At 40.2% G+C, this 24077-nt stretch overlaps 1 protein-coding gene across 1 annotated transcript in view; it reads right to left on the bottom strand.

The window, feature by feature from the left end:
* Positions 1-799: 799 nt before the first annotated feature.
* Positions 800-24077, bottom strand: part of zgc:163022 (putative ferric-chelate reductase 1) — a 54877-nt gene continuing 31599 nt past the window's right edge. The window contains exons 7-16 of the mRNA XM_062992286.1: positions 23379-23483; positions 22748-22892; positions 19573-19689; positions 11543-11655; positions 10878-10964; positions 10636-10727; positions 7876-7934; positions 4234-4371; positions 2087-2106; positions 800-994 (exon numbers count right to left, since the gene is read on the bottom strand). Of these exons, the coding sequence (XP_062848356.1) occupies positions 905-994; positions 2087-2106; positions 4234-4371; positions 7876-7934; positions 10636-10727; positions 10878-10964; positions 11543-11655; positions 19573-19689; positions 22748-22892; positions 23379-23483 (966 nt within the window). The 3' untranslated portion in view covers positions 800-904. The remainder of the gene's footprint in view (positions 995-2086; positions 2107-4233; positions 4372-7875; positions 7935-10635; positions 10728-10877; positions 10965-11542; positions 11656-19572; positions 19690-22747; positions 22893-23378; positions 23484-24077) is intronic.

The raw sequence follows: 24077 nt of genomic DNA, 5'->3' as shown, positions 1-24077 counted from the left end.
TTATTTCATTTATTTCAATTACAGTATTTTAGTTTTTTAAGGCAAATTGCACACATTGCAAACTTCAAGTTGAGAAGTACTTAGTGAATTACGAATGGGTCAGACTACTGTTAAATTTACGAACGAGTTTAAGTACCATGTTAGTTATGAAAATGTTCTTAAGTACAAGGTTACGGAGTACTTAGCGTTACAAACGTTTTGAGAAATGCACCCCAGATCATTTCTTGCATAGCCAACATGATATTGCTCAAACTGCAGTCCAGAAGATATAATCCAGCTATAATAATGCTGTAACCCAAAATTGATACCAGGTACAGACTTGCGTACTGAAATCAAGAGTAAAAATGTCAATACAGTGATTTGGTGATGTGTCAGCACTGGCTGTGATAACGACAAATGACCAGTAAAACTTAGTAGGACTGGGAAGTATTTTCTCTCTTCTTCTGCTTTTTAATGTGTTGTTTAGTTTTTAGAGTGTAAGTGATCATCTGTATAAAATTAAAGACATTTATGTAATTAAAAATATTTATGTAAGAGCTGACAGACAGCGTGATGATTATATAATTGGTAAGTGCTGATAAAAGAAATCAGTTCAACAACACATTATTTACTGAGATATTTTACTTTTTATTGAAACCTTCATATGTAATTGAAATATATACTTGATATTCAGTTAACATCAGGTAACAATTTTGTCCCATTGCTTTAAAAAAAAATCACTGATTATTTACACTGATTAAAGACCTGTAACAGTAAAGTGCTTTGAATACAGAAGCACAGATGAACATCAGTATCTTAAATGTGTAGTTTACATTAAGTGTTTATAGATTTAATTAAACACCATGAGAGTACAATTCCTGTCTTTATCATAATAAAAGCAGTCCAGCTTCACTTAGTGATGAGTTTAACCATTACCGATTCCAACAAGCAGAGCCACCAGGAACGCCAGGTTTCCCAACAAAAATATTATTAACAAAATCACTCCTGTAGACATCTGTACAAAAACACAAACACCCCATTATTAACAAAATATTAGTATTTTAATATTCTTTTATTACTTAATTCAGTAAATGATTTATAACAAATGTTACAATTAAATGTAAGACGTAATTATACTAACTGTTACTAACTCTGACAATTCTAGTAATATATGTAATAAAACAAAGCTAAAATTGATTATTAAAATTTTTTTTAATACCTAACTACAAAATGCTGCAAATACTACAAAAAAATATATAATAAAAGGGGGACAAAATAAATGTTTTGGGGCAAGTTGGGACAAGGGCTAGTAATGAAAAAAAACCTAAATAATTAAATGATTTCAAACAGGTGACTAATCATATTTTTGTACAAAAACAGTATGCACTAAAGGCAAGGTCTTTATAAAGCAAAAATGCGCAGAGTATCTCCAGTTTGTCAACAAATGCATCAAAGAAAGACTGGAAGGGATTTGTATATTTTCTCCCTCTACAGTTCATAATATCATTAAACTATTCAAGGAAGGGCAAGAGCACAAGCCTAAGCTCAACACTCATGATCTTCAATCCCTCAGACGGCACTGCATCAAGAACAGTCATTTATCAATATCTGATATAACTTTATGGGCAAGGGATTATTTTGGCAAACCTTTGTCAAGCACTACAATCACAAATGCCACTTTACTGTGCAAAAAAAGAAGCCTTATGTTAACCATGTCCAGAAGCGGCGTCAAGTTCTTTGGGCATCTGGAATAGGCCATCAGACAGTGGAAATGTGTATTGTGGTCACACAAATAAGTATTCCAGATTTTTTGAAAGAGATTAATGCAGTTTGCTCCAGACCAAAGACCAGCCAGACTGTAATCAGCAACAAGTCCAAAAGCCAGGGTCTGTCATGGTATGGGGCTGTGTCAGTTACCCTTGGCAAAGGAAATTTTCACTTCTGTGATGGCAGCATTAATGTAGAAAAGACTATTGAGATTTTAAAACAACATATGCTGCCTTTAAGACGTCATCTTTTCCAGAAATGTCCATGCATTTTTCAACAAGACAATGTAAAACCACATGCTGGTGTTACATTATAATGTGTTAGAATAGAATACACTTACCCCACCAGAGTCATCTCCATCTGAGAATAAAAAACAATTATCAGTTAAATTATGTTTGTTCTGAAATGAAATGAATACCTTTAACGCTTTCTGATATTTAATTAGACCACAATTAATATGTTAACTATTAATATACAGTAGTTTTGATTTTTTTTTTTTTGTAAAGTTTGTTTACTGAATTTAGCAGTCTTAGTGGAACAAACTGACTAAAAGAGACTTTGGTTTTTTGTGTTGTTTGTGGTCTTAAGGGAAAGTTGGCTAACTAGACTTTTAGACTAGATTCAAGGTTTTGCTGAGATAAATCCTCAGAACTTTTAAATGTACTTTAAAATGTTTTAGAGTGTACTCTATAGTATTATACTATAGCATATGTACTATAGTACTATATTATAGTACTGTGTTGAGTGGCTTGCTTGTTGGGTGTTCATGACTGGCTGCTGGGACAAGAAGCTTGGCAGGTGGAGATCACAGGATTTGGGAACTGAACGGTATGCCTGCCAAAATGAGTGCCACCATTTTGGTGTCCTGGAATGCTGTGTTTAACACTTGTGAGAACTGGGGGCACTGTTATCCTGGCGTCTCCCAGGATGCACTGTGCCACCCACTAAATAATGTATTTAAAGTTATCAATGAAGATAAATGTAAATTCTGCTTGTGAATGGATTACGGTGGTGTATGTAATGACTGATGCCTGTTGTGTTGTGTTAAGGTATGTTCAAATGTGCTAAGCTACTGTTTACATGTAATGTATTGCTTTTAGTGGGCTAAGCCCTGTGGTCAGTGTTGAGTCAGTCTCAGACTCCTGCTCCATCCCGTTCAATAAAAGAACATGAACACGATTTCCTGTAGTCTGGACTCATCTTTGATTTAATGGCCAACACCACAGTACTATTCTTGTTTTCAAATAAAAAAATATTGTAAATATAAATCAAGTGTTCCTGGTGGTATTAAAAAATTAGGCCAAACATTAGGAGCACCCAAAAAAACGTACACGGCAATGCCTGTTTGGTAACAACGGTACATGTGAATGAGAGGGATCTATTAAATGATGGGCTGATGGTAGATGCTGGTAGTTCAGGTGTTGAATGCAGCAGATCTGATCAGCATTAAGACCTATATGACTTTGCTAAGGACCAAATCACTGGGTTAAAGCATCTCCAAAACAGCAAATGTTAATGCTGATGTTAACACTAAAGTATAACAAAGTGATATAAGTCAAAACTTATATTCTTAAAATCATTTCTGACTTTCTTTTCCTCAAAATAAAAATTATAGTGGCCCTAATACACCAAATTACAACTTGTTGCTCAGTTTGTGTTTCTAGTTTCTTGTTTCTGGTCTACCTTGTGATTTCCTTTTGTTTTTCCTGTAGCCTTGTTTCTCTGTTGTTTGTTTGGTTTCCCTTGTTATTACTCAGTCTTATGTTAGCTTAGGTTAGTTCATTATAGCATTTAACATTTAGCATTAAGTGGTTATCTTAACATAGGGAGTAGAATCTGTTTTCTCTTTGTTTAGTCTAGATTAGCCTAGTAAAGGAAGTAGCTTTTGTGTTTTTCATTAGCAGTAAGCATAGCTTAGCATAAGCAAAAGGTTTAGTTTAGTCTTTGTTGATTGTAGTTGACATCTAATTTTCATTGTTCTAGTCCTCTTTGTTAGTTCTGCATTTTCCTTAATTTGTTTGTTTAATAAACATGTTTATGTCCTCACGCTTGTGTCCACCTACTCAACTCAAATACTACTATTTTCTCCCAATGCTCAATGGAGAGGATATAATAAAGAAATACACTCTCAAAACTTAGATAAGTGGACAGAAGACAGTAGCAATTTGTGGCCACACTGTCTCTAGTCTAAAATTGGACACATCTATGGCCAAACGTGTGGACACCTGCCTATTGGACATCCTATACAAACACCATGGGCATTAATATGAAGTTGACCCCCCTTGCATTTGAATTCATCTCAAAGTGTTCACTGAGGTTAAACACTGAAATGTGTAAAACAACATATAAAAACTGTGCAACATGCAAATATTCACATGAAGTGCATTGTTTTTGTAAAGGCTTATCATAGTATAGAGCATAAACAAAGGTTGTTATTGAACTGTTGGACATGTAGAGGTTTCAGGTAGTAAATGTTGGGATGTTTACCTTTTTCTTTGTATTTATGGAATACATCTTGGCAGAGAAAGAGCAGCGCCTCCCATGCCACAAATCCCCCCATCACTTTTGGTAGCCACTGAGATTCTGATCTGTCAAACAGTATCAGGCCTGTAAAAATTGCCGCCACTAAAAAGAGAAAAAGGGAGGGGGAGAGACACAAACTGTAATTCCAAGTCATTTGGAGTTTCTTAAAATGTGGTCATGGGTCACTTGTGGGCCACAACACATGCTAGGGTTGCCAGGACTTATCTTCTATAAATCTAAGGCCTCTAGTTTGGCTTGGCAGCTGGGCAAGGTGCAGTTGGACAAATAAAGTGTTTCTTTTTGAAGTACACCACCTCTTGACAATAACCATATTATATTTACATTTTATTGCACATGGCTTTTAAACACTGTTGGTTAAAGATTGCTTTCTATTTTGCACCCAGTAATTCTGGGTGGTACCAGACCCCAATTAAGCGGTACGTGAAAATGAAAAAAGTAATCAATTCAGGAAAACATCAAAACAAAGCCAGGAAGGGGGAAACAAATGACAAAAACACTGCCGAATGTTTGTCTGTTTACCACTGTACCACTGTAAGGGCTCTGTAAAAAATACAGGGACTGGAAGCTGGACACAATATTACTCTCACTTTCTTAACTGCTTATCCAATTAGAGTCGTGGGGTGCTGGAGCCTATCCCAGCTTTTCAATGGGCACAAGGCAGACAGTATCACCCTGGATGGGGCGCCAGTTAATCGCCAGGCAGACACACACACCCATTCACCTATAGGGCAATTCAGTGTCTCCAATGAACCTGACTGCATATTTTTAGACTGTAGGAGGAAACCCACACAGACACGGGGAGAACATGCAAACTCCGCACAGAAAGGACCCGGACCACCTCGCCTGGGGATCCTACCCAGGACCTTCTTGCTGTGAGGCGACAGTACTACCCACCGAGCCACCCCTGGACACAATATATTCATATAAAAAATTTGATTCTGTATGTTTATACAATTCTGCTCCATGACTTTTAAACCTTTTCCCTACAATAATTAAATCAAATTAGTTTGTAAATATTGACCTCTAAAAAGTAAACAGATTTTCTTACCTGCAAGTCCTTTAATAGCTAAAGCATTGATGGAATGAGCCCAGTTAAAAATGAACCTCCTACAGGAGAGAAAAACATAGATTTACACCTTTGAAGCACAAGGTAAAGCTCTGCACCTGCAAGAATTGAAAATGAACCAAAGGTGCATGATGCATAATCAATGTAGAATAATACTGCCAAAAGCCACAAACCAAAAGATAATTAACGCATATTAATACAGTGGTTAAAATAACAGAAACAAAGGGTAACGAGGGAAAGACACAAAAACATCCACAAGTGTCCACCTTGGGAGTTGGGAGTTCTTGGGGGCTGGTTGGGACCAGCAAGGGAACTAAGGGACTGGCAGGAAATGTTATGAGAGCCAAATCACTGGCTAGGACAGAGTAGCTAAGGAGCCAGCAGGAAGCTGGCTGGGACAGCCTGAGTAGTTAGGGATCCAGCTGGAACAGGCAGAGTCAGGGAGCTGGTTGGAATAGACTGAGAAGCTTGTGGCCAGCTGTAACAAATAGAATCAGGGAGCTGGCTAGGGCACACTGAGTAGCTAAGGAGCCAGCAGGAACAGGCAGAGTCAGGGAGCTGGCTGGGAAAGACCGAGTAGTTAGGGATCCACCTGGAACAGGTAGAGTCAGGGAGCTGGCTGGGATAGACTGAGTAGTTAGGGATCTTGCTGGAACAGGCAGAGTCATAAAGCTGGCTGGAACAGGCTGGGTATCCAGAAACCAGATGAACCAGAGTCAGGAAGCTGAATAGACTGAGAAGCTTGTGGCCAGCTAGTGGCCAACAAGTAGAATAAGGGAGCTGGCTAGGACAGATTGAGTAGCTAAGGAGCCAGCAGGAACAGTCAGAGTCAGAGAGCTGGCTGGGACAGACCGAGTAACTGGAGGACCAACTGAAACCTAGGGGACCGTCTGGAACTAGCTGAGACAAAGAACTGGCGTTAACAGGCAGGTTAGCTGGGGAACTGGCTGGAACCAGATGAACAATAAGTTGGCTTGAACAGGCAAACTAATTAGGGGACCGTCTGGAACCAGCTGAGACAGAGAACGACCTGAACAGGCAGACAAGCTGGGGGACCATCTGGAACCGGTTGAGACAAAGAACTGGCTCGAACAGACAGACTAGTGAGGGCCTGGCTGAAACCAGATAGACAAGGAATTGGATCGAACAAGGGATTAAACAAGCTAGGGAATTGGCTGGGGCTTTTGGGATTTAACAGGCAACTGTGTGGATGGATGGCCTTCCTGTTTCATCCTTCCTGTTCCTTTTTTGTTGCAGTGGGCTGGGGCTTGCTAAAGTGTTTAAAGTAAAGCTGGCATTGGAAAAGGTAACCGTCCAAAATCAGTAAATGGTAAATTCACAAATACTATGAATGGAGAATAAAGCAGGTACTGGTACACTAAAGCTATGCTAATGCTAACTTGGAAACAAAAATGCTAATTCCTACACTAATGTAATGGCTAACTCTAACAAAGACATCAAGGGTAAGACACTATGGGAAAAAGGAGAGAGACAAAGACATGACCTAAACAAGGATTACACTATGGCTATGACTATGACAATGGCTAAACAAAAGCAAGAAATAAGCTGTGGTCACACAATGACATGGTATCTAAATTTCAAACAACAAACCAAATCACTAAGGTTATCTATATCTATCCCTATCTCTATCAACATCATACCAACATCAACAACCCTCAACCTAAACAGAGTACAGGGGTAACTTATACACACAGACATAACTAAAACACAAACAGGTCATGAACATGGGGGCAAGTCAGCAGGCAGGGGCCAAGACAAATAAAACCTAAAACACAAACACTAAGCGTGAGAAGCGGCAAAACCGCTTTTGCGCTAGATGAGCCGTTGTTTCTTATGGAGTGTGGCGGTGTTGCTTAGCTTGCCACTATGCAGCGTTTTTTGCACATGCCGTGGCACTCAAAGTTTACTTGATTGAACCTTGACCCAGTTTTCCGCTGACCTTTTTAAAGCCCCTCCAATGAGACAAACTGTTTGCTATGATATGGTAAAAGCGACTCAGGTAGTACAAAAAATGCTAACGTGAACCAAGCTTAATGTGACTTATTGTATTAAAACAACAACCAAGGAATTTCATTAGTGGAGAAAACTTATGACCAGTAATAATTAGACAGACAGTATCACCCTGGATGGGGCGCCAGTTAATCGCCAGGCAGACACACACACCCATTCACCTATAGGGCAATTCAGTGTCTCCAATGAACCTGACTGCATATTTTTAGACTGTAGGAGGAAACCCACACAGACACGGGGAGAACATGCAAACTCCGCACAGAAAGGACCCGGACCACCTCGCCTGGGGATCCTACCCAGGACCTTCTTGCTGTGAGGCGACAGTACTACCCACCGAGCCACCCCTGGACACAATATATTCATATAAAAAATTTGATTCTGTATGTTTATACAATTCTGCTCCATGACTTTTAAACCTTTTCCCTACAATAATTAAATCAAATTAGTTTGTAAATATTGACCTCTAAAAAGTAAACAGATTTTCTTACCTGCAAGTCCTTTAATAGCTAAAGCATTGATGGAATGAGCCCAGTTAAAAATGAACCTCCTACAGGAGAGAAAAACATAGATTTACACCTTTGAAGCACAAGGTAAAGCTCTGCACCTGCAAGAATTGAAAATGAACCAAAGGTGCATGATGCATAATCAATGTAGAATAATACTGCCAAAAGCCACAAACCAAAAGATAATTAACGCATATTAATACAGTGGTTAAAATAACAGAAACAAAGGGTAACGAGGGAAAGACACAAAAACATCCACAAGTGTCCACCTTGGGAGTTGGGAGTTCTTGGGGGCTGGTTGGGACCAGCAAGGGAACTAAGGGACTGGCAGGAAATGTTATGAGAGCCAAATCACTGGCTAGGACAGAGTAGCTAAGGAGCCAGCAGGAAGCTGGCTGGGACAGCCTGAGTAGTTAGGGATCCAGCTGGAACAGGCAGAGTCAGGGAGCTGGTTGGAATAGACTGAGAAGCTTGTGGCCAGCTGTAACAAATAGAATCAGGGAGCTGGCTAGGGCACACTGAGTAGCTAAGGAGCCAGCAGGAACAGGCAGAGTCAGGGAGCTGGCTGGGAAAGACCGAGTAGTTAGGGATCCACCTGGAACAGGTAGAGTCAGGGAGCTGGCTGGGATAGACTGAGTAGTTAGGGATCTTGCTGGAACAGGCAGAGTCATAAAGCTGGCTGGAACAGGCTGGGTATCCAGAAACCAGATGAACCAGAGTCAGGAAGCTGAATAGACTGAGAAGCTTGTGGCCAGCTAGTGGCCAACAAGTAGAATAAGGGAGCTGGCTAGGACAGATTGAGTAGCTAAGGAGCCAGCAGGAACAGTCAGAGTCAGAGAGCTGGCTGGGACAGACCGAGTAACTGGAGGACCAACTGAAACCTAGGGGACCGTCTGGAACTAGCTGAGACAAAGAACTGGCGTTAACAGGCAGGTTAGCTGGGGAACTGGCTGGAACCAGATGAACAATAAGTTGGCTTGAACAGGCAAACTAATTAGGGGACCGTCTGGAACCAGCTGAGACAGAGAACGACCTGAACAGGCAGACAAGCTGGGGGACCATCTGGAACCGGTTGAGACAAAGAACTGGCTCGAACAGACAGACTAGTGAGGGCCTGGCTGAAACCAGATAGACAAGGAATTGGATCGAACAAGGGATTAAACAAGCTAGGGAATTGGCTGGGGCTTTTGGGATTTAACAGGCAACTGTGTGGATGGATGGCCTTCCTGTTTCATCCTTCCTGTTCCTTTTTTGTTGCAGTGGGCTGGGGCTTGCTAAAGTGTTTAAAGTAAAGCTGGCATTGGAAAAGGTAACCGTCCAAAATCAGTAAATGGTAAATTCACAAATACTATGAATGGAGAATAAAGCAGGTACTGGTACTGGTACACTAAAGCTATGCTAATGCTAACTTGGAAACAAAAATGCTAATTCCTACACTAATGTAATGGCTAACTAACAAAGACATCAAGGGTAAGACACTATGGGAAAAAGGAGAGAGACAAAGACATGACCTAAACAAGGATTACACTATGGCTATGACTATGACAATGGCTAAACAAAAGCAAGAAATAAGCTGTGGTCACACAATGACATGGTATCTAAATTTCAAACAACAAACCAAATCACTAAGGTTATCTATATCTATCCCTATCTCTATCAACATCATACCAACATCAACAACCCTCAACCTAAACAGAGTACAGGGGTAACTTATACACACAGACATAACTAAAACACAAACAGGTCATGAACATGGGGGCAAGTCAGCAGGCAGGGGCCAAGACAAATAAAACCTAAAACACAAACACTAAGCGTGAGAAGCGGCAAAACCGCTTTTGCGCTAGATGAGCCGTTGTTTCTTATGGAGTGTGGCGGTGTTGCTTAGCTTGCCACTATGCAGCGTTTTTTGCACATGCCGTGGCACTCAAAGTTTACTTGATTGAACCTTGACCCAGTTTTCCGCTGACCTTTTTAAAGCCCCTCCAATGAGACAAACTGTTTGCTATGATATGGTAAAAGCGACTCAGGTAGTACAAAAAATGCTAACGTGAACCAAGCTTAATGTGACTTATTGTATTAAAACAACAACCAAGGAATTTCATTAGTGGAGAAAACTTATGACCAGTAATAATTAAGAGAGGTTTACTGTTCCTGTGTCGTTCTTGTAGTACATTAAACCATGTTAATCTTTTTTTAACAATAAGCGTTTAGTCTCTTTTCGAAAAGCTGATTCTCACAATTTCTCAGCACCCTGAGCTGAAACTATAAAGTTTAAAAGTGAAACAGTAAGGACAATACAGCTAAACATGAATGTATGTGATTGCTTTTAGAGTGGATTTGATGGTTATTCCACACAAATGCATATTCGTCTCATATTTGCACTTTGATGATGTCTTACCGCACCATCAAGTCCATCTGCTTCTGGAGCCGAGATGGTGTGACACACAAAACATTAAAACCATGTGTTCTGGGAGCCAGACAAGGCTTAAGCTGTAATACAATGCAAATACACAGACCAGGCAGGACACCAATCCATCCATCCCTAAAGACATATCCAATTCAGAACTGCTGGGGATTTGAATCCTGGATCCCAGCGTGAGTGGGCTAGCGTAGTTTACTGCTGAGTATAGCTATGCTCATTTTCAACATAATGAATTGCATCTCTGCAACTGGAAATCACAGTTATCCTTGCCAGAAAAAAAATCTATTGTTCTTTATACTGTACTCTTCATCTCTTTCTCTCACCTGTCATCCTGTGGTGAACAGCGGAAGGCAGCGGCAATTGGCTGCATGAGGCTGAGAATCATCACCAAACATCCCAGAACTGGATGAGCTCCCTATAACCACAAACAGTGATGCAAGTGCATTATGTAATTACATGAAAAACAGACATTACTTAACAATATGTGGACACCCTTACATCAAATAAAATGGAATCTTTTTTCCATTGATTTGTCAGCCGTCTGAAGCTGTTTTAGTGTGCTTACCCCACTCCAGTCTTTACTGTATGAAAACACCAAGATAAATGCAATAGCGGTAGCAATAACTGTGAGCGTCATCAAAAACACGTGAGCCTAAAAAAAAAAGAGAATTAACACTTACAAGGTGCAGGTTACACTTAATCAATATAAACTTATACATCAATCATCTGCACCTCTGTGCCCCCTCTGAGAGCAAAAAAGACAACTTAGAAGGAGATAACTCCAACATGACCCACTGCCAGATTCATTCAGTAAATGAGCCATGTTACAAATACAGTGCAAGCAATAGAACAAGGAACTCCTGAATTACATCTGATTGATTTAGTGGTGTATAAAGTTTTATAATGAAATTTATATTGGTGTCTTGGCTTTTTAATTCCTTGTTTGTGGTAATTTTTTACTACAGCTGTTGACTTGATGTACTTTTTTGACCCCGCACGTTTGTAGACAAATTAAATGTATGCAAGTTTGTTTTGTTGATTTATTAAAATGATACACTTCCATTTTATCGTTATACTGGATGTGTTAAAAGTGATTGAGGTGAATTGAGGTGAAGAGAAAAGACATTGGGTGATGTGTGTGATTCCCCATACAGATTTCCTAAAAGCCATACACTGATTTGGGCAAAACAGGTCAAACTCCAGGAACCTACCACAAACCAGAAGACCTACCACAAACCAGAAGTCTTTTCCACAGCAACGTATCCGTGATGAACCCTTCCAGAAACGGGCAATGAGCATGCCGACACTGCCAGTGGTCATCCACGCAATCAGCATCAAACATCCTGCAGCACATAAGTGAAGAACATTCAAAAACTGCTTATGTACAGAACAAGTAATAATAATGAACATGTTCAGTTCAAGCATGTAGTATACAGTAAAAGAGGTCAATGAAACACAGTCAGGTTCTTCAATTTAAGTGTGCAGTGTTACTGAAACTCATAGAAACTCTTTTAAACCAACTATAAATGAAGCGTGTTTGCATTTATCTTTGATTTTTTTGTTCACAAAAAAGACAAAACTGTCTTGACTTTTATAGATAAAAGCCAGTATTGAAAAAGTGGGTGTCATAGCTATTGACAGGCTGGGTGTCTCCACAGACATGATTGGCTTTGACTGGGGGGATGGCTAAAGCCCTGTGATGGATTGGCACCTAGCTAGCACCCGGTGTTTCTTGATGAAGCAGACCCACCACAATCTGGACCAACATAAAGTGGTTCATTAAAATGAAAAATTTAAATGAGTATTTAATTATTAAATAATTTGTTGTGAATGATTTAGCTACAAACAAACCATGTCTTATAAAACTCACATGAGCATGCTAGAGTCATGCTATAACAGTCTCTCAAAACTGTTGCTACAAAGTTAAAAGCATATAATTTCATTTTTATAACTAATCCAGACCTAATCTAATTGTTTAATATTTTGTAGAATCTGTAATATTATTATTAATATTAATACAAACAATGATTAACAAAGTACAAAATTCAGGGGTGACAATAATTGTACCACAGAATTTTGTTAAAATCTAATTTTTCAGCCGCTCAGGTGGCGCAGCGGTAAAGTACGCTAGCACACCAGAGTTGGGTTTCTAGATACATCGTATCAAAACTCAGCTTTGCCTTTCCGACTGGGTTGGGTGGCAGTATGAACAACGCTTGGCTGTTGTTCAGGGTTAGGGGTAGAGTCGGAGCATAGTTCCTCATAACTGGTGCGACTGCGGCCCCTGCTGTTTGACTGACGGCGCCTGCACAGGGCTGAGGAATAACATTGAGGGGGGTGTGACCCTCCGTGCGCAGTGTCTCTCGGTGTATGAACACGGCTCGTGCAGGTGAAAAATGCAGGCTGTACTGATTGCGTGCCGGAGGGGGCGCAAGTCAGTTGAGTGGCGTCCTCAGTCAGCGGCAAAAGGGTCGAATCAGTATAGAGGACGCATTCAGGGTAATTGGACACGACTAGAATAGGGGGGGGGAAGTGGGAACAAATTGATAATTACAAAAAAAAAAATCTTATTTTTCAAATAAAAGGTTTTATTATTTTTAAAACACACACACACACACACACACACACACATATAAAGTCATGTGAAAAAGTTAGGACACCCCATGAGAACATGTCTTTTTGAACATATGAACATTTGAGCTTCATTTAAACAGTATTGACAGATGGAGCTCATATAACTAAACAAATAAAACTGAAAAATTTACTTTTAAACTCAAGTTGTAAAATGTAATGAACAAAAATGGAAATTTATTGTGAGGAAAAAGTTAGGACACCCTATGCCCTAATTAGGGTTGGGCGGTATTGCCGATTTTCATACCGTCATACCGTCGTCTTCAGAAAATATCGCGGTATATGGTATTACCGCTGGGGGGTGGGGTGGGGTGGGGGTTAGGACAAACTTTACAGTGTACAAACTTTACAGTGTAATCACAGTATTCAAATGTTTTATTTAAAAAAATTAAACAATCAGAATGTCAAACATTGCTTATCCTATCTGATCTATAATAAATATTTCACGCATAACTGTAAATGCGTCTCTTTATATATATTTTTTTTCTGCGCAGTTCTTATCGGCTGTAATCCACCATTCAGCTTGGCATCAGTAGAAGGAATCAGTCAGTCATAGTAAGAGCTGTTTATCGTCGAAATTTAAATCTGAAAACACTTTTAATATCGAGGAGAGCAAGCGAGACACGCGCGCGCACACAGATAGAGAGAGAGACGTAACCGAGCTACAGAGAGAACATACAGAAAACGAGCACAAACAACTAAGAAATGAACTTGTTTAATTATGTTAAATCTGATTATTTCATGGTGCGTATGTTTTAAAGCAGAAATAAACACAGGCACATCTCTGCACAAAAGAGGATTGTTCTGAAACTTAATGCGATGCAACCACAGTATGTCTCTTCTCTGTAGTTTTTTCTCTTCTTTTAAAATAAATCTTTTTTTCTCATTTAAGTGTTGTTTGAATTAGGCCTACATTTAAGGCAAGGTAGCAAAATGTTCATGATTGTTCATCATTGATATTAATATCGGGGCTGTCTTATAGTTTACCCAGTAGCGCTTCCCGAGGAACAAAGAGTCATTTTTTTGAACGGCTCTTTAAAAGGAACTGAGCCAAAAGATCCGGCTCCCTTCAAGGAGCCATAATTCCCATCACTACAACCAATCAGTGAGCTCCAACCGCCTACCCCTCCCACCCCTCCCTTACTGTCGATGCGCGAATGTCTTAAAGTCTCAGTTTTTGGCGCTTCACATTTTTTTAAATACCGTCACCATTTTTAAATACCGTCAACATTTTTAAATACCGCGGTATACCGTAATACCGTCATACCGCCCAACCCTAGCCCTAATAGCTGGTATTTCCCTCTTTGGCTGAAATAACCTCAGTTAGACGTTTCCTATAACCATCTACCAGTCTCTGACATCGACTGGGAGAAAGTTTTTCTCACTCCTCCATGCAGAATTTCTTCAGCTGTGTGAGGGTTGAGGGGTTTCTTGCATGCACAGCCCGTTTCAAATCACCCCACAGCATCTCAATAGGATTAAGATTGGGGCTTTGACTTGGCCATTCCAGAACTCTCCATTTCTTTCTTTTGATTCATTCCTTGGTGGATTTACTGGAATGTTTTGGGTCATTGTCATGCTGCATGGTCTATTCCGCTTCAGCTTTAGTTTTTGGACAGATGATATTACATTTTTCTAAAGCACCCTCTGATATAATGAAGAATTTGTCATGGATTCTATAATGGAGAGCTTGCCAGGCCCTGCTGCTGCAAAGCTGCCCCAAACCATGACATTTCCACCTCCATGCTTCACAGTTGGTATGAGGTTGGTATGAGGTTCTTGTGCTCAAATGCAGTGTTTGGTTTGCGCCAAACATGTCTTCTGTTACTATACCAAAATAATTCAACTTTGGATTCATCTGTCCAAAGCACATTGTTCCAGAAGTGCTGGTCTTTGTCTAGGTGTTCTCTGGCAAACTTTAGTCTTGCCCTGATGTTTTTTGTTTGTTTGTTTGTTTGTTTGTTTGTTTTTTAATAGCAAGGGTTACATCCTTGCACACCTCCTATAAAAATCAAACGTGTGCAGTCTCTTTCTGATGGTAGACACGTGTACCTTGACATCAACTGTGGCAAGAGCTACCTGTAGGTCCCGTGATGACATTGTAGGATTATTGGAGACTTCTTGCGGTCTGCTCTTGGGCTAAACTTGCTAGGACAACCTGACCTGGGGTGCGTTTCCCAAAACGTTCGTAACGCTAAGTACTTCGTAACCTCGTACTTACGAACATTCTTAAATTTACGAGTGTTTCCCGAAACCCTTCGCAACTAACATAGTACTTAAAATCGTTCGTAAATTAAGAGTAGTCTGACCCATTCGTAACTCACTAAGTACCTCTTAACTTGAACTTTGCGTGCACAAAAACGATAAATTAAGCCAATTTGCCTTTAAAAAAGCTCACAGACGCACTGGTTCTATACACCGCAACATCACATTTATAAGAAATATTAACTATCATAAAATATATATATTAAATTATACCTTATACTTGATTTGTGCTAACCTAATATACACACACACACACACACTGTGTTCAGCCATAACATTAAAACCACCTTCTGGTTTCTACACTTACTGTCCATTTCATCACCTCCACTTACCATATATAGAAGCACTTTGTAGTTCTACAATTATTGACTGTAGTCCATGTGTTTCTTTGCATGCTTTGTTAGCCCCCTTTCATGCTGTTCTTCAATGGTCAGGACCCCCACAGAGCAGGTATTATTTAGGTGGTGGATGATTCTCAGCACTGCAGTGACACTGACATGGTGGTGGTGTGTTAGTGTGTGTTGTGCTGGTATGATTGGATCAAACACAGCAGCGCTGCTGGAGTTTTTAAGTACCGTGTCCACTCACTGTCCACTCTATTAGACACACCTACTTAGTTGGTCCACCTTGTAGATGTAAAGTCAGAGATGATCGCTCATCTATAGCTGCTGTTTGAGTCGCTCATCTTCTAGACCTTCATCAGTGGTCACAGGATGCTGCCCACGGGGCGCTGTTGGCTGGATATTTTTGGTTGGTGGACGATTCTCAGTCCAGCAGTGACAGTAAAGTGTGTAATAACTCAATCAGCACTGCTGTGTCTGATCCACTCATACCAGCACAACACACACTAACTGGTTTTATTGTTATGGCTGCTCAGTATATATATATATATATATATATATATATATATATATATATATATACAGTGTATCACAAAAGTGAGTACACCCCTCACATTTCTGCAAATATTTCATTATATCTTTTCATGGGACAACACTATAGACATGAAACTTGGATATAACTTAGAGTAGTCAGTGTACAACTTGTATAGCAGTGTAGATTTACTGTCTTCTGAAAATAACTCAACACACAGCCATTAATGTCTAAATAGCTGGCAACATAAGTGAGTACACAGTGAACATGTCCAAATTGTGCCCAAATGTGTCGTTGTCCCTCCCTGGTGTCATGTGTCAAGGTCCCAGGTGTAAATGGGGAGCAGGGCTTTTAAATTTGGTGTTTTGGGTACAATTCTCTCATACTGGCCACTGGATATTCAACATGGCACCTCATGGCAAAGAACTCTCTGAGGATGTGAGAAATAGAATTGTTGCTCTCCACAAAGATGGCCTGGGCTATAAGAAGATTGCTAACACCCTGAAACTGAGCTACAGCATGGTGGCCAAGGTCATACAGCGGTTTTCCAGGACAGGTTCCACTCGGAACAGGCTTTGCCAGGGTCGACCAAAGAAGTTGAGTCCACGTGTTCGGCGTCATATCCAGAGGTTGGCTTTAAAAAATAGACACATGAGTGCTGCCAGCATTGCTGCAGAGTTGGAGGACGTGGGAGGTCAGCCTGTCAGTGCTCAGACCATACGCCGCTCACTGCATCAACTCGGTCTGCATGATCGTCATCCCAGAAGGAAGCTGACGCACAAGAAAGCCCGCAAACAGTTTGCTGAAGACAAGCAGTCCAAGAACATGGATTACTGGAATGCCCTGTGGTCTGACGAGACCAAGATAAACTTGTTTGGCTCAGATGGTGTCCAGCATGTGTGGCGGCGCCCTGGTGAGAAGTACCAAGACAACTGTATCTTGCCTACAGTCAAGCATGGTGGTGGTAGCATCATGGTCTTGGGCTGCATGAGTGTTGCTGGCACTGGGGAGCTGCAGTTCATTGAGGGAAACATGAATTCCAACATGTACTGTGACATTCTGAAACAGAGCATGATCCCCTCCCTTCGAAAACTGGGCCTCATGGCAGTTTTCCAACAGGATAACGACCCCAAACACAACCTCCAAGATGACAACTGCCTTGCTGAGGAAGCTGAAGGTAAAGGTGATGGACTAAACCCAATTGAGCACCTGTGGCGCATCCTCAAGTGGAAGGTGGAGGAGTTCAAGGTGTCTAACATCCACCAGCTCCGTGATGTCATCATGGAGGAGTGGAAGAGGATTCCAGTAGCAACCTGTGCAGCTCTGGTGAATTCCATGCCCAGGAGGGTTAAGGCAGTGCTGGATAATAATGGTGGTCACACAAAATATTGAAACTTTGGGCATACTGTACTGTATATACAGTATATATAAGTGGCGATTTCTGTAAGACTGCAAGGGAAGCTCAGCTTCCCCTAAAATGTCAAAAATTAAATGGTCAAATATGTACAGTTGTGTTAACATTTCATTGACTACAAATGCGTTAGAACACGTTCATTTTGAAGACGAGTTCATTGAGAATCAGCTACTTATCACAAATCGACTCGATTTTGTTAACTTAACTCATACGTTCCCGGAGCGTCAATGCATTTACCCGCAGACGCTGAGCGTCTCTTTGCTTCTATGGGGCTGCATGGGCGATTTTGTCCCGCCCCCGGACGCTGAGCGTCTCTGGGGGTGAATGGGGCTGCGGGTCTGGACGCTGAGCTTCTGCAAGATGATTGGAGGATCAGTCGAAAGGCTGAATCCCATTTTGATTGACAGCTGTCGCTGGGAGCTTCAGTACCATTGCGGATTTTGCGAGTGAAGTCGGAAGACAAACTGCAACCCATTTCATGCCATTTTCTTTGGGCAAATTGGGCACAATTTGGACATGTTCACTGTGGGGTGTACTCACTTATGTTGCCAGCCATTTAGACATTAATGGCTGTGTGTTGAGTTATTTTCAGAAGACAGTAAATCTACACTGCTATACAAGTTGTACACTGACTACTCTAACTTATATCCAAGTTTTATTTCTATAGTGTTGTCCCATGAAAAGATATAATAAAATATTTGCAGAAATGTGAGGGGTGTACTCACTTTTGTGATACACTGTATATATATGTGTGTGTGTGTGTGTGTGCGTACGTGCGTGTGTGTGCAGGTCATTCATTTAATTTTGACTATAAAATAAGCACTGTTGTATTTCAATGTTTAAATCATTTTTTTATAACTAAATCAATAGATGGCACTAGTTAGCTATAATTCTGCCATTGAAAACTGCTTGGCCATGAAGTCCTGTTGATCAGGTAAAGCTATTTGACTGGACTGTGCAGAGGAAGGCCCAGGAGATGACCCAGGACTGCTGCAAAGTGAAGGCTGCACAGGAGATGGGGTAGATGGGAACTTTAAACATACATTTACTCCCCCAGCTATCCCTTCAGTGGCTGCTGGAACTAGTATTGTCAGTAATGCTTCCTGTTCCAAAGTAGGGCCTGTTGCAGATAACTGACCTACACCTGTCTTGGCCCTCTCTTACCCAAATTATGCCCCAGTTTGCGCTGTAGACTTGGCATGCTTTTCTGGATTGATGCATGAATGGTTAATTGTGCGCCTATATATAGCCTTAATATGCAACAGATAGTGATTGCAAATGTAATGTTTTTATACCAGTAATTTAAAGATCTATTGGTTAGTAGTTTATAAAAAAGGTTTTCTTAAAGAGTAATAATTGCTTTTTGTGAGGCAATAATGAGAAATTATATGATAATTGGTGATTCAGTTTTCAACTCGTGGTGCCTTTTCAGAGGCGGAGCAAACAAAGAACTACTTACACCTCGTTCTTAGTTTCGGAGACTTACGAGGGCTTTTGAGAAACACTCGCGAAATTGGCGTTCTTAAAGTTACGTCATTCTTAAAGTTGTTCGTAAATCGCTAAGATCAATCGTTATCGGGAAATGCACCCCTGACCATGTTGGCAGTTGTTTTAAATGTTCTGCACTGTAAATGATTTTCCGGACAGTGGAATGGCTGATTTTCTTTTTAAATCCCTTCCCAGACTCTGCATGCATCTATGCATCTACAACCTTCTTTCTTAAGGCCTCAGAGAGCTCTTTAGATCTCACCATGGTGATACCACTCACTTCAACAATCAAGAGCAAACCAAACTAATGTCTGAGGTTTAAATAAAACTGCAATGTTCTCTAACGATGGTCTAATTATTGCAGCTGATGTAGTGCACCAAATTCTAATTTTAGACATTTTAAGTAGTAATAAATGTGGGGGTGTCCTAACTTTAAAGTAATTTTAAACATTTTTTTTTGTTTAGTTATATGAGCTCCATCTCTCTGTACTGTTCAAATAAAGCTCAAATGTTCATATGTTTAAATATGTTCAAAACATGACTGTATATACTGTATGTGTATATAAGCAAAAAATGAAGTAGGACCAACCGTGAGCTTTTACAATGGGTGGAAATTCCTCAGATTGCTCCACCAGTGGCTGTGGATTAAAGATGTCCACCTTACTGGCGCTAACCAGGGGTTTACTAGTGTGCTCCTGGATCACCCCTGTCAGGAAACATATGCAGATAATTTATTGCACTTCCATTCTTTATATGCATTTGCAACCCAAATTCAGAAAATAATGGGACAGTAGGGAAAATGCTAATAAAAATGATTCCTACATTAACTTTGATATTTATTTGATTGCAGACAGTTTAAACCTGAGATTTCATGTTTTGTTTGGTCAACTTCATTTCATTTGTTAATATACCACCATTCCTGCATTTCAGGCCTGCAACAATTTTTTTTAAATAAGTTGGGACAGTACAGCATTTACCACATTGTAATGTTGCCAGTCCTTCTCACAACACTTAAACAAAGTGTTGGCACCGAGAATATCAAGTGTTTTAGGTGCTATTTTGTCCTGTATTTTGTATTTTTTGTCAAACTGTCAAATCTGCCCACCTTTGCTCTTGAAAGATAATGCCTTTTGTACTGCTTTCCTTCCAAATCAGAAATACAATCAGCTGCTGATATCATGTTTTAAATCACATAATTTCAAAGTAAATGTAAGAAACACTATGTTTTCTTTGTATCTGCATTTTACATATTGTCCCAACGTTTTTTTACATTTAATTTAATTACATTTTGTAAATATAAACAAATTTAGAATTTGATTCCTCTAACACAAAAATACAGTGGGGCCAAAAAGTATTTAGTCAGCCACTGATTGTGCAAGTTTTCCTACTTAGAAAGATGAGAGAGGTCTGTAATTTTCATCATAGGTACACTTCAACTATGAGAGACAAAATGAGAAAAAAAAATCCAGGAAATCACATTGTAGGATTTTTAAATAATTTATTTGTAAATTATGGTGGAAAATAAGTATTTGGTCAATAACAAAAGTTCAGCTCAATACTTTGTAACATAACCTTTGTTGGCAATGACAGAGGTCAAATGTTTCCTGTAAGTCTTCACCCGGTTTGCACACACTGTAGCTGGTATTTTGGCCCATTCCTCCATGCAGATCTCCTCTAGAGCAGTGATGTTTTGGGGCTGTCGCTGGGCAACACGGACTTTCAACTCCCTCCACAGATTTTCTATGGGGTTTAGGTCTGGAGACTGGCTAGGCCACTCCAGGACCTTGAAATGCTTCTTACGGAGCCACTCCTTCGTTGCCCGAGCGGTGTGTTTGGGATCATTGTCATGCTGGAAGACCCAGCCACGTTCCATCTTCAATGCTCTCACTGATGGAAGGAGGTTTTGGCTTAAAATCTCACGATACATGGCCCCATTCATTTTTCCCTTAACACGGATCAGTCGTCCTGTCCCCTTTGCAGAAAAACAGGCCCAAAGCATGATGTTTCCGCCCCCATGCTTCACAGTAGGTATGGTGTTCTTGGGATGCAACTCAGCATTTGTCTTCCTCCAAACACAACGAGTTGAGTTTTTACCAAAAAGTTCCATTTTGTTTTCATCTGACCACATGATATTCTCCCAATCCTCTTCTGGATCATCCATATGCTCTCTGGCAAACTTCAGACGGGCCTGGACACGTACTGGCTTAAGCAGGGGGACACGCCTGGCACTGCAGGATTTGAGTCCCTCTCGGCGTAGTGTGTTACTGATGGTAGCCTTTGTTACTTTGGTCCCAGCTCTCTGCAGGTCATTCATCAGGTCCCTCCGTGTAGTTCTGGGATTTTTGCTCACCATTCTCATTATCATTTTGACCCCATGGGATGAGATCTTGCGTGGGGCCCCAGATCGAGGGAGATTATCAATGGTCTTGTATGTCTTCCATTTTCTTACAATTGCTCCCACGGTTGATTTATTCACACCAACCTGCTTGCCTATTGTAGATTCACTCTTCCCAGCCTGGTGCAGGTCTACAATTTTCTTCCTGGTGTCCTTCGACAGCTCTTTGGTCTTGGCCATGGTTGAGTTTGGAGTCTGACTGTTTGAGGCTGTGGACAGGTGTCTTTTATACAGATAACGAGGTCAAACAGGTGCTATTAATACAGGTAACGAGTGGAGGACAGAAGAGCTTCTTAAAGAAGAAGTTACAGGTCTGTGAGAGCCAGAAATCTTGCTTGTTTGTGGGTGACCAAATACTTATTTTCCACCATAATTTACAAATAAATTCTTTAAAAATCCTACAATGTGATTTCCTGGATTTTTTTTTCTCATTTTGTCTCTCATAGTTGAAGTGTACCTATGATGAAAATTACAGACCTAGAAGTAGGAGAACTTGCACAATCAGTGGCTGACTAAATACTTTTTGGCCCCACTGTAAGATGGGACAGAGGCATGTTTAGCACTCAGTTTCATCACCTTTCTTTTTAATGAGACTTTCATTGGTTTGGTAACTAGGGACTTGTTGCATTTTAGTTTTGGAACTTTTGTCCATTTTTGCTTGATACGAGAATTTAGCTGTTCACCAGTCTGTGATCATTATTTTCTTATTCTCATCTTTATGATGCATCATACAATTTCAATGAGAAAGAGATGTGGACTGCCTTTTATACCGAATCATGTTATCAATGTACCTGCTTATTAGTGAATGTTTCAAAATGGTGAAACTTAAATATTCTACAATATTTTATTTTAACTTATGTTTTGCCCCATCCCAACTTTTCAGTGTGTCACAGGCTGTTTAAATTTTTTAATCTAGACATAAATAATTCAATACATTTGGTATAAATTTGGTATCTTCTCCCAGAGTGTGCAAGGATTTCGTCTAGTTTTTTTACCGCCCTCCAAAACATACAGAAAATGGATTGATAACTTTTAATTACATTTAGGTATAAGTGAGTGAATAGGTAAGTGTGTAATATACTGTGAAAGCTAAATCATGGTGAATTCAATTATCAACCAGTTATAATCTCATTATTTTTTCCCTCACACTTGTTTGATGTGTGATTGTGTGCATGTGCATGTGCGTCCCTGTGTGATAGTGTCTGTACCACTGCTGAAGTCTCCATAGTCAAAAACAGGTAGTAACTCAGAGTTTGTGGTTTTCATTACAGTTACAGGCATATTGAGAGGTGAGGGAGTGCATAATCACGCCAATAACCATTTTAATTCTTTATTTATTTTCTTTGCGATTGTGTGTGTGTGTGTGTACCATTGCTGCTGTCTCCATAGGCAAAAAACAGGTAATAGCTGCTGGATGTTGTGGCTTTTCTTGTGGTACTGATGGCATTTTGAGAGGTGAAGGAGCAGTTAATCACTCCGTTATTCAGTGATGCACTGAGAGTTGTCACATTTCCCTTTAATACACACACACAGACACTAATACAAATACTGTACAACACACAAACACAATGCACACACACACAATACAATGCACCCACACAGGATGAGTGTGTATAGTGTGTAATAACAACAGTTCATTGGTGTAATAACAATAGTGCATTCCAATGTCATGGTAGTATGTATGAGTGTGTGTGTACGTATGTGTATGTGTGAATAGGTGTGTTTGTATATTCATGTTTGCGTGTATGTAGGTGTGTTTGTTTAATTGTGTCTGTAAGTGTAAGTGTAAGCAGTCTGTGCAGTGGTAGCTCAGCTGTTGATGTACTGGACTAGTGATCAGAATGTTGCCAGTTTAATCATCATCACCACCAAATTTCCACCATTGAACCCCTGAGCAAGGGTTTAACCCTCAACTGTTTGCATGATATTCATTTTAAATTGTAAGCTGATTTGGATAAAAGCATCTGCTAAATGCCGTAAATGTGTGTGTGTGTGTGTACCAGGGTGATGATGGATGGTGTTTTCCTGGTTTCCGCTGTAAATGCATGCTGTATGTTGATTGTTCCAAGGGAGTCCTTTCCACAGATATAGATATCGTCACTTCCCTTAGAGATAATGACACACACACACTTATAATTATCTGCAAGTTTATGAGTGTTTAGTAGTTGACAGTAGTTATGTAAGTAGTTGACAGTCCTAAACAGTTATCCCAGCTTGTTTGGAAGCTGAGGTCAGAGCGCATGGTCAGCAATTGTACGGCGCACCTGGAGCAAAGAGGTTTAAGGGTCTAGCTCAGGGACCCAAAAGTAGGTGCATAGCAGAGCTGGAAATCACACTCTAAACCTTTTTTTTTTTTGCTTCCAGGTTTTTGCTCCCAGCGACTCACTCACAGATCTATTGCAGGTCCTCTAAGAGAGCAGAGGTGAAAGCACACTGACTTGTGACACTTATATGATCTTTTTCTCAAGCGCACATACTTAGGCAAAGCAACCAGACCTCGACTTCTGTGCAACTCTCAATTTCTGTGCAACTCTCAACTACTCTGCAGCTTTAAGCTTGCAGAGACCTCAACTTCTCTGCAAGCATTTTTCCTACTTGATCTATCTGGAAAAAGCGTTTCTGCCGCTCTATAAAAGGGCAGACTTTTAAGTGGGTCTAGCCAATTAAGCTTTATCCTACTTTTCCAAATTTGTCACGCC

This window comes from Trichomycterus rosablanca, chromosome 3 (genome assembly GCF_030014385.1).
Source record: "Trichomycterus rosablanca isolate fTriRos1 chromosome 3, fTriRos1.hap1, whole genome shotgun sequence".
In the NCBI taxonomy this organism is placed as follows: domain Eukaryota; kingdom Metazoa; phylum Chordata; class Actinopteri; order Siluriformes; family Trichomycteridae; genus Trichomycterus; species Trichomycterus rosablanca.
Note: the sequence above shows the minus strand (reverse complement) of the source record. Positions and strands in the feature narration are given on the sequence as shown.